The following is a 9,774-nucleotide window of genomic DNA, read 5'->3' as shown; positions in this document are numbered from 1 at the left end:
CACGGATCTTTAAGCAACACCGAGTCTCCTTGGACCTCGCCTCGGCCAATTCGCTGGCAGATCCCCAAACCGATCAATTTTTCTCACCAAAAGGGTTTGGGCGTGTCAGGATTGGATCGATGGCCACGGCGACGGCGGCGGCAGGGGAGGTGCTGCAGCACATGGGACCGGTCCCTCGAGTGGAAGAGACCAATAATACGGCGGCGGCGGCGGAGGAACTCGGGGGAGACGACGAAGAGATCCTGCGATTCATGGACTCGGCGGACGGCTACCTCCTCCTGATGGATTCGCTCTCCTCCGCTCTTCGCCAGGTACAGAAAAAAAGCTGTTATGCAATTTCAACCTTCAGAGTAGAAAGAAGGTTGCTGAGCAGTAGTTTGCTCTGATGATTTTATCCATGTTGTATTGCTACCTACCATCCGGATCTAGGTTTTTTGCATCTAGTTCGAAAGTTGCTATGCGACAGTGCTTTTGTGAGAATTTACTGGAGAACTGTTTGCCTAATGCAGTACTGTACTGTTGCGGTTCAGAAATAAACGTGAATGATGTTCTTTATTTTCTTAGGGTTGGCTTGATCTGGCAAGTGCTCGCCACTCGATGGGCGCATCACGTGTTTCAAGTATGCTGTTTGATCATAAAGAGCAATCTGCAGCCACTAAGCTGCAAGTAGTTTATCCTGCAGACTTGCAACCATCAGGTAACCACCTGTGTATTATTTCAGTTGACAATCGTTATCGACAACTCAGAGCTGCTATGGCAATCATCCTTGTTTTCTTATGGAGTCTAATCTTTGTATCTTCTCCAAACTACTAGAGTTATAGTTCAATGTGCAAGTCATGAGCTTTTCTTTAATCATGTTTCAGAATCAAACCCACATTTTTCTCTATCAAAGTGGTGCTTGCAAGAAGAATCAAACTCCAGTGATATTGTCTGTGCGCAGGATAGCGCTACAGCAAAACTAAGGTACAGAGGATCAGCTGCTACCCCAGGTGCACTATTTCTACTTTTTTTTAGTGTTCATATGTGTTAATTAATTTCCCTTTCTCACATTCAAATCTTTTTTTGTTAGATAGATAGTAGTAATGAATCAGATGCAACTACTGCAAAGTCTTCTACTGGTGTTGACGTTAACAGTCAGGTAAAGTGCAATATAAAAGCCTGTTATCTTTTGAAAATTTGGCAGGTAAAGGCAACATATGCAAATCGTATAAATTGGACTAGTGTTGTTTTATCAAAGTGAATGTGCCAACTCTAGGTAAAGATAGAGAGAAATTTCCGGTGAATCTTCTTAAAAGCAACATAAATAGAGCACCAGTTGTGATGAATCGGTGTAAGTCAATGAAACAAAGTTTTATGTGTTTGAGCGGTTAATTTGGTCAAGCCTCACACTAATATGCCACAGGCCAGACCTGTTTGTACATCAAAATGAAGTTTCAAGGCATGCAAATATTGTAGTATAAAAGCGACACTCAGGTTTGACATGTTTTTCTGAAGTTAGTCTTGTTGAATATAGTTCATTAGGCATGACATTATAGGATCGTAAGCCTAGCATCAGATCACCTAATTGCATAATGAGCAGAGGGTGGGTTAAGATCTTATCACAAATGGGAGCAGCCATTGGTGTTGATGATGCGATGTCCCATGCCTGCTTGATGCAAGCTTGGCGTACTCGATCGCAACGGATAGCGGCGTTCCTTTGGGCACTAGCGGCACTGCCCTGGTACCAGAGCAGAGGTTGGAGGAGGTCTTCCCGTCGCGCAACTCTCCCCTAGATCAGATTAGAGCATCTCCAGTAGCTGCCCTATTTTAGGGCACTAGCTCTTTTTAGGGCACTTGGGACCAAACAAACGTCCTCCATAGCTGCCCCATCACAAAAATTTTGCAAAACTTTTTTTGGGCAGCCCTAAAATGCGGCAGCCAGTGCTGCAAATGTACATGCGGGCAGCTGCTGCAAAACCAAAATGGCCTGCAGCCAGCCCCCGCGACCTCCAACCACAGCTGCGCCTGACCGCCCACGCCGCCGCCGCCTCCAGATCCGCGACCGCCGAATCCACTCGTCTCTCTTCATCCCCAGCCGTCAAACCGACAAAATCGCGCCATTGTTGCCGTAATCTGCTGAAATCCGCCGCATCCACAGTCGAAATTCACCACATCTGTCGCGCCGCCGCCTGATCCTCCTCACCTCTCGTCATCTCTGCCTCCTTCCCCGGCTGACCCGCCGCAGCCGCCATGCTGCCAAACGGTAAGGGCAAAGCCGGCTTCAGGGAGGGGTGGGGCTTCAGCCGTCCGATTGGTTCGGCAACGAGTTATAGCATGGTGGCCGATGGTACTGGCTTGGCACCTTGCCGATGGTCGACATCGCCGCGTGGAGCCCCTTGGCGCGCGAGAGGCTCAACTTTTCGGAGATTGAGTCTCGGCAGGCGAAGGAGCTTTTCGGGCCGCCGGTGACTATTGAGTCCAGCCAGGTCAAGCTGGCCCCTGCATTGTTGTTAAGGAGCCGGACAACATCAAGGAAAGCGACGAGGAGCCGATGGCGAGGTTTGCGAGGGATCATACTAGTGGTTCATATTAGTGGTCCCATATTTCCAAGATCAAAAGACTTCCATTAAACCCATGCCGGCGAGATGCTCAAAAAATACTTTGTGGTAAGCCTTTAGTAAGTGGATTTGCAAGCATTGTCGTATTGATATGCTTAACATTAATAGTTTGATATGGGATTCTATCTTTCACAACATGATACCTTATGTCAATGTGCTTGGTAGGAACACTTGACATGTTGTTACTCACATAGAAAACTGCGAGTTCATTATCACAGTACAATGTTAGTGGTTTGAAAATGTTCTGTACCACTTTAAGTCCGGGAATGAAATTCTTCAGCCATACAGCCTGCCCGGTGGCCTCATAGGATGCTATTAATTCCGCATGCATCGTAAATGAGGCATTTATCGTTTGCTTGGAGCTTTTCCATGATATCTCCTCCAGTGAGTGTGAATATATAATCTGACATGGATTTTACTATCCACACACCTGGCAAGATCAGAGTCTGAATAACCAATAACTTCTAGGTTATCAGACTTCCTATATGTAAGCATGAAATTCTTAGTGCCTTCCATGTAACACCACTTTCTTTGTGGCCTTCCAGGTGGTCTGGTCCTGGATTAGATTGGAATCTACCAAGCATCCAGTTACCAAAGCTAGGTCTGGGCGTGTACATACTTGAGCATACATGATGCTTTCAACAACTTAAGCGTAAGGAACCGATTTCATCTATCAGTTTCATTTTGGTTCCTTGGACATTGGAATGTCCCAAACTTATCACCCTTGACTATAGGGGCAGGCGAGGAAGAGCACTTATGCCTATTGTATTTCTTTAGCACTCTCTCAAAGTATGCCTTTTGAGATAGTCCCAATGTTCATTTGGACCCATCTCGATGAATCTCAATGCCAAGGACATACAAGACTTTACCGAGATCCTTCATATCATAATTTGAAGACAAATCTCTTGGTCTCATGCATCATATCCTTATCGCTGCAAGCCAACAGAATGTCATCCACATATAGGACTAGGATTGTGAACATACTACCTTTAAATTTAACATATATTCAGTTTTCCATTTCATTTTCTTTAAAATGAAAAGTTCTTATAACCTCATCGAACTTGAGGTGAGGTACCATTGCCTTGAAGCTTGCTTCAAGCCATATATGGACTTCTTTAAACGACATGCCATGCGTTCTTTTCCTTTCACAGCAAAACCTTCCGGTTGAGTCATGTAAACATCTTTGTTCAAGTTGCCATTCAAGAATGTCGTCTTAACATCCATTTGATGTAGTTCTAAATCATAATCATCCAATTGATCCCTTCCCTATGTGTGAAACCTTTTGCTACAAGTGTCGCTTGAACCTTTCGACGTTCCCTTTGGAATCATATTTGGTTTCCTAGACCCGCTTGCAGCCTGTCATTTTGGCTCCATCTGGAACTTCTACTAAGTCTGAAACATCGTTTGAGCTCATGGACTTCAATTCGTCTTCCATGGCGGGTAACAATTTGGACAAATTTTCATTTTTAGTGGCTTCCTTATTTGAGGTCCGATCTTCTACCTTCCCCATGTCACTTACATCCTTGCTCATGTAAGTGACAAAGTCGCTCAGGGTGGTTCGTTTTCTTTCCAATTGTGTGGTCTTCTCACATGCTCATTAATTTATACTTCCTCCGTCCCATAATGTAAGACGTTTTTTGACACTACTAGTGTAAAAAAACGTCTTACATTATGGGGGATGGAAGGAGTACATTTCTTCTTGCACCGGAAGGGTGAGGATTAACATCGGGGTGAGGATCATCATTGGGTTAAGAATCCTAATTATGCTGAGGATCCACATCAGATTCAGGATCACCAGTAGGTGCCCCGTGCATATTGGGCGTAGGGGTAAAGTTCTTTTGGATAATCGGGGATGGAACATACACCTGCTTCTCTTCAAGATCAATTGCCCTAACCTTAGTGACTTCATTATCTTCAAAAAACACCGCTTGTCTGGTCTCCACAAACTTGGTGGTATGACCCTAGCAATAAAAATGACATCCTTTTCCTCTATGAGTATGGTGCACATAGCTCCCACTTGCGCAGGGTTCGGGGAAGGGTCCGACCACTTTGGGTGTGTGAGGGTACCCAATGAAAAAAAAATCAACTGTCTTTTGGTCCAACTTCTTAATTTGTGGATTGAATACTTTACCTTCAGCAGGGCAGCCCCACTGACGTTAGTAATTCAAGCTCGGTTTCTTTCCCGTCCACTTCTCTTAAGTTGTGCTTGGTGCTGACTTAGTTGGAGCAAGATTCAGGATGTGTGCAACTATTTTCAATGCCTCCATCCATACTCCATAGACTTACTGGTAAACTTGCATGAATAAGCATGCTCCGCATCATATCCATAAGGGTGTGGTTGCGACGCTCAGCTGCTCCATTTTTCTGAGGTTCACCTGGCATTGAATATTGGACAACAATTCCATTTTCAGCAAAATTTATGCAATTAATGGCTGCCATTTTTATGGCATAATTACGAGGTCTCGGTAATATCAATAATTGATGTCTTAATAATGTTGAAAAGTGATATTAACATCATTGTAATTCCGACCAATGTTGTTTTGCAATTTTATTAATTTTGCATGCAAATTGATCAAACCAACGTAGGGGTAATTTTTGTGCAATTTTATTCAGTTATGTTCTTCTCCTTATGAATATTTTGAAATTATGACAACTTTTGATCCTCATGGTTTCAAGAACATCGAGCCGCTTACTGGAAATAATTTCCAGGCATGGAAAGACTCGTTGTTGTTGCACTTAGGTTGACATGACCTTGATTTGAGGGAAAGTAAACTAGAGGAACCTAAAATGGTGCCACTGGGTATGCTGACCTTACAAATGCTTATGATATTAAAGTTCAGAAATGAGACTCCTTGTTATGAATTTCTCTATCTCAATTGATATAAAAGGGGCTATTCCCATGAAAGAGAATGCCGAATATTTAAATCAGTGGAGGAGCAATTTAAGGGCTCAGAAAAAGCTCTTACATAAGCTTCTGGCCACATATGATGGGCACGGAAATGTGAAGGAACATATCTTAAGTATGAGCAATCCTTCAGCAAAGCTCAAAATAATAAAAGTGGCGCATAGCTCATGTCAAAGGAGCTTTGCCGAAGCATTGCTCATACTTAAGATATGTTCCCTCACATTTCCGTGCCCATCATATTTGGCAAGCATCTTATGTAAGAGCTCATCGGCATATACTTTTTCTAAGCCCTTAAACTGTTCCTTCATTGATTTTAAATATTCAGCAACATTCTCGTTCACGGCGATAGAGTTTTATTAGAAATTCATAATGAGGAGTCCCATTTCTCAATTTTAACATCATAGGCCTTTTTAAGGTCAGCATACCCACTGACATCCTTTTTAGGCTCCTATGACTTACTTTTGCTCAAAGTGAGGTTCACTCCTTGCCGGCCTAAGTGCAACAGAGTCTTTTCATGTCTGGAAATTGTTGTTCTTGAAACCACGAGGATTGGGAGTTGTCACAACTTTACAATATTCGTAAGTAAAGGCAAAGAACATAATAATTGAATAAAATTGCATGAAAAATAACCCTAAGTTGGTTTGATCAATTTGCATGCAAAATTAATTCCAAATTATATCACCGTTGGGTAGAAATAAGTAAGAAATTAATGGAGGGCGATTGAAACATTGCAAAACAACATCGGTCGGAATTGCAATGATGATCAGATTAATCTCAAAGCTAAAATCAATTTTTTTAACATTATTAACACATCATTTATTGATATTACCAAGAGACCTCATAATTATGCCATAATGATGACATAGAGGTTAACTGCATATTTCTTTTGGTTCCATTCTATTCAGAATAGTAAATCATAATTTACAACATATTTTCTGCCTATTTTCAATTTACAACAGTGCAAAAACATACTGATTTTGAGATTAATCATAATACATAAATGCAGTAAATAAAAAGAAAAATGTGCAGAACATCAGTTTAGGCTCAATAACCCGTTGCTGCATGTTATTTATTCGCCCAGCAAGAAAGAATCTTCAAGGAAAAATATAACCCCGTCGGGCCAACACAACCTAGGCCTCGGCCCATGACCATAATTGGTCTGCCAAGACCCAAAAGCCCACTTGCGCGTCAGTTTCAATCGTATGATCGAATCAACGATTGGGATCAATATGAGGCGGAACAAAACGGCTCCGGATCAAAACCCTAGCTTCATTTCCCATGTCTCCCTTGATTTTCGGAGCGGCGACCCAAGTTCGTTGACCATGTCGGCGCGCTGGCTGTGCTCGACGAAGCAGCGTGCAGTGAACCGAGTCCCGCGCGCTCCTATGCCGAGTGTGGCTATTGGCAACACACACACATGGCCCATCAGTGGCGTCATTGGGGACGCTTGTACCGGCGACTGCCGGTGCAATCTTTGTAGGCGACGCCGGCGTGCAAGGCGCGGACAGCTAGTGTCCATGAGCGCAACAGTCTCTTCTGCTTCTTTTCGTGCCTGGCCCCGAGCGAAGGCGGTGTCGCTGACGTCAAAGAGCACGACGCGAACTCATTTGGTGAGCCCCAAATCTTCTTCTTTTCTCAATTTCAACATTTGGGCTTTGATGGGGGATTGTCTTAATTAGGGTTCGGGTTTCAGTCGAATTAGGGAAAATTTGGGGGTTTCTTGATTTTGCCAATTCGTCTTGTTCTTATTGCTACTAGCACATATGCCTGTGCTTTGCAGAATTGATAAATACTTGAATTTAGTGAAACCTGTGTGTGCAAGTAGAATGCCTCATGCTGCAATGTGAAGAAAACTCTACTCGCCTCATCCACCAAAAACGCTCACCAATGCGGCACGGCAACATCTGGGCGGTGCCACCCGGCAGCATGGAGACCTAAATTTCAATTGAACTCCCGCAATTAATGCTTCCAATTTAATGGGGCCTTTACCATCATTGATCCAAGCAATTTAATCTCGCTTCCGCAGCCTCTCTTCTGTTTCCCAAGGGATAAATCATATCAGCGTCTCACCCTCTGCTTATCAATTTCCAAGACAGCTTGTTGATACCCAAGGTAACTCGGGGATGCATATAAATTGATGGGATTCAACGTAAAAAAGCAAGGTGGGACTATTTAACAAGTGAACAAACATGAAAAAATGCAGATTATAGGATTGTTGCTATGTTGCCCTGCCTGGGCCTTGGGCTGTACGAAGCAGCTGAAGCGGCGAGAGAAGCAGCCTTTGTGCGGAGGCTGGGGCACTATACCGTTAATGGATAAAATATATTTAGTCTCTTTCTATTGCACATAATAGTAGCTTGGTTTTGTGGCTAGCACGTGAAGCTGCTGAATTGTTGATCTTGGGATCGAATCACCCTCTGGCATTTAATTTATACACGAGAGGGGGTGTTGAAGTGTATATGTGGGTTGCCTAGCCCTTTCCATTAGTTCGTACTTTTGGTTGCGGTGGCTAGTACATGAAGCTTAACAATAATTACCTAATTAGCACTAACCCATAGCTATTTAGGCCTTGACCCAAACCTATTAAGCCTATACATTAATCATTTTACTTTAACATAGGCCATTAATCAATATGCATTAACCATTAGACTTAAACAATAATCTTTAGTAGTTAATCATGATCATTAACATGAACATACCGTCATTAGGAATCTAATCTAGGCATAAGTAGCTCTGATACCATTGTTGGATATAATTCATTGGGCATGATATTATAGGATCGTAATCCTAGCATCAGATCACGTAATAATTGTGCAATGAAGCAAGGGTGGTTTAGGATCTTACCGCCAATGGGAGCAGACATTGGTGTTGATGATGTGATGTCTCGTGCCTGCTTGATGTAGGCATGATGCAGGCTCGGTGTGGTCGATTGCAGCGGATTGCAGCGTCCCTCCGAGCGCCAGCGGCACTGCCCTGCTACGGGAGCAAAGGTCGGAGGTCTTCCTGTCGCACAACGCTCCCCCAGATCAGATTAGGGGTTTTGGGATGTAGGAGGCAGAGTAGATAGATGAACGTGAACAAGTCAGATCGTGTGTGGCCGGCTGTCACTCCTCTTTATATATATATGGTGCTGGCGATCAGGGCGCGTTAGTTGGGGACTTAGGGTCAAAGGGGTACGAACGTTGGTTTGTGACCACCTCCCCTTAACGTTAAGTTATCCTTCAGCCCATTGGGCCTAGATCAATACCAACAAGCCTGGCTTGTGAACTGTACCCAAGTTTGACATTTGTGCTAGTAAACTCAGAATTTGGCAATCGTATCTGAAAATGATGAAAAACAGCAGATTCAGTCAGGGGCCAGAAACTGAGCCGCACAACACAGCTACATATTGGCCCATAAATAAGAAAGTTGTATAATTTGTAAATGCTTAAATTCTATTGATTCTTCTTTTGCTTTGTACCTAAGGTTCAAAAGGCGAGATCAAAAGCATTATCAGTCTTTGGAGCATTGGTGTCTCCAAAACTGCGAACGGCCCAAGTTTCCTTTGAAACAGGTTCTGTTTCTAACAAAGAACAAACTCTGCTTTAATCTTTATGTTGATCTAACTGATATTTTTGTTTCATGTAGCACTTGAACTAATTGTGGAGTTAGCTAATGCAAGATCAGCCATCCTCTCTAGTTTCTCCCAGATAAAGCATGAAGCATGATTTCCTACCTGAGTTTGAGGTTCTGTATCCTTGCGCGCCATCTATCCTATTTGGGTTACCAGCAATTATACAATCAGCAATGGCTGTGGACACTATATGAACTGTTGATGTACGTGTGGGAATGTATATTTTTGTCCATTTGTTTGTTGTACTTTGACTTTCCTTATCAACCATGGGAACAAAGACAGTAGTTTTTTTTGTAAGTTGATATTCATTTACCAAGTTAAACTCTCTGATTATCACAACTGCAAATTTAGGTTTGTATGGTTGAAATAGAAACATAAATACATCCGAGTTGCCTAGCCTGTAACCAGGGGCCTGATGACATAAGACATATGTTGTTCGAATGCAAATTGGCAATGGACGTGTGGAAGATGCTCGGTCTTGAGCTTGTTATCAAACAGGCACTGAAAGTTGACAAGGCAGGTGAGCTTGTGTTGGCACATCTTTTGTGCCATCCAGAACAACAAATTCAAGTGTTGGGCTTGCCGAAGTTCAGAGAAACGATGGCAACGACGGCTTGGTATCTGTGGTATGAAAGGCGAAAATTGACACATGACGAAGA

The 9,774-nt window shown here is 43.1% G+C and overlaps 1 protein-coding gene across 1 annotated transcript; it reads left to right on the top strand.

Moving 5' to 3' along the window:
- LOC123189745 (coiled-coil domain-containing protein 115) lies at window positions 1–9,448 on the top strand. The gene is made up of 6 exons (XM_044602229.1): window positions 1–311; window positions 565–697; window positions 864–989; window positions 1,074–1,138; window positions 8,968–9,055; window positions 9,130–9,448. The coding sequence occupies exons 1-6, from the start codon at window positions 120–122 to the stop codon at window positions 9,207–9,209; spliced, it is 684 nt and encodes a 227-aa protein (XP_044458164.1). The 5' UTR covers window positions 1–119; the 3' UTR covers window positions 9,210–9,448.
- Window positions 9,449–9,774: the final 326 nt, after the last annotated feature.

The sequence above is a fragment of the Triticum aestivum genome, chromosome 2A, assembly GCF_018294505.1.
Source record: "Triticum aestivum cultivar Chinese Spring chromosome 2A, IWGSC CS RefSeq v2.1, whole genome shotgun sequence".
Classification (NCBI taxonomy): Eukaryota; Viridiplantae; Streptophyta; class Magnoliopsida; order Poales; family Poaceae; genus Triticum; species Triticum aestivum.
This window is presented reverse-complemented; position numbering and strand designations above follow the sequence as displayed.

Excerpts from the sequence above, each read along its gene's own strand:
- LOC123189745 (XM_044602229.1), top strand. The coding sequence starts at position 120 with ATGGCCACGGCGACGGCGGCGGCAGGGGAGGTGCTGCAGCACATGGGA. Across the intron at positions 312-564 it reads TCTCCTCCGCTCTTCGCCAG|GGTTGGCTTGATCTGGCAAG; the intron begins GTACAGAAAAAA and ends TTATTTTCTTAG. Across the intron at positions 990-1,073 it reads AGGATCAGCTGCTACCCCAG|ATAGTAGTAATGAATCAGAT; the intron begins GTGCACTATTTC and ends TTTGTTAGATAG.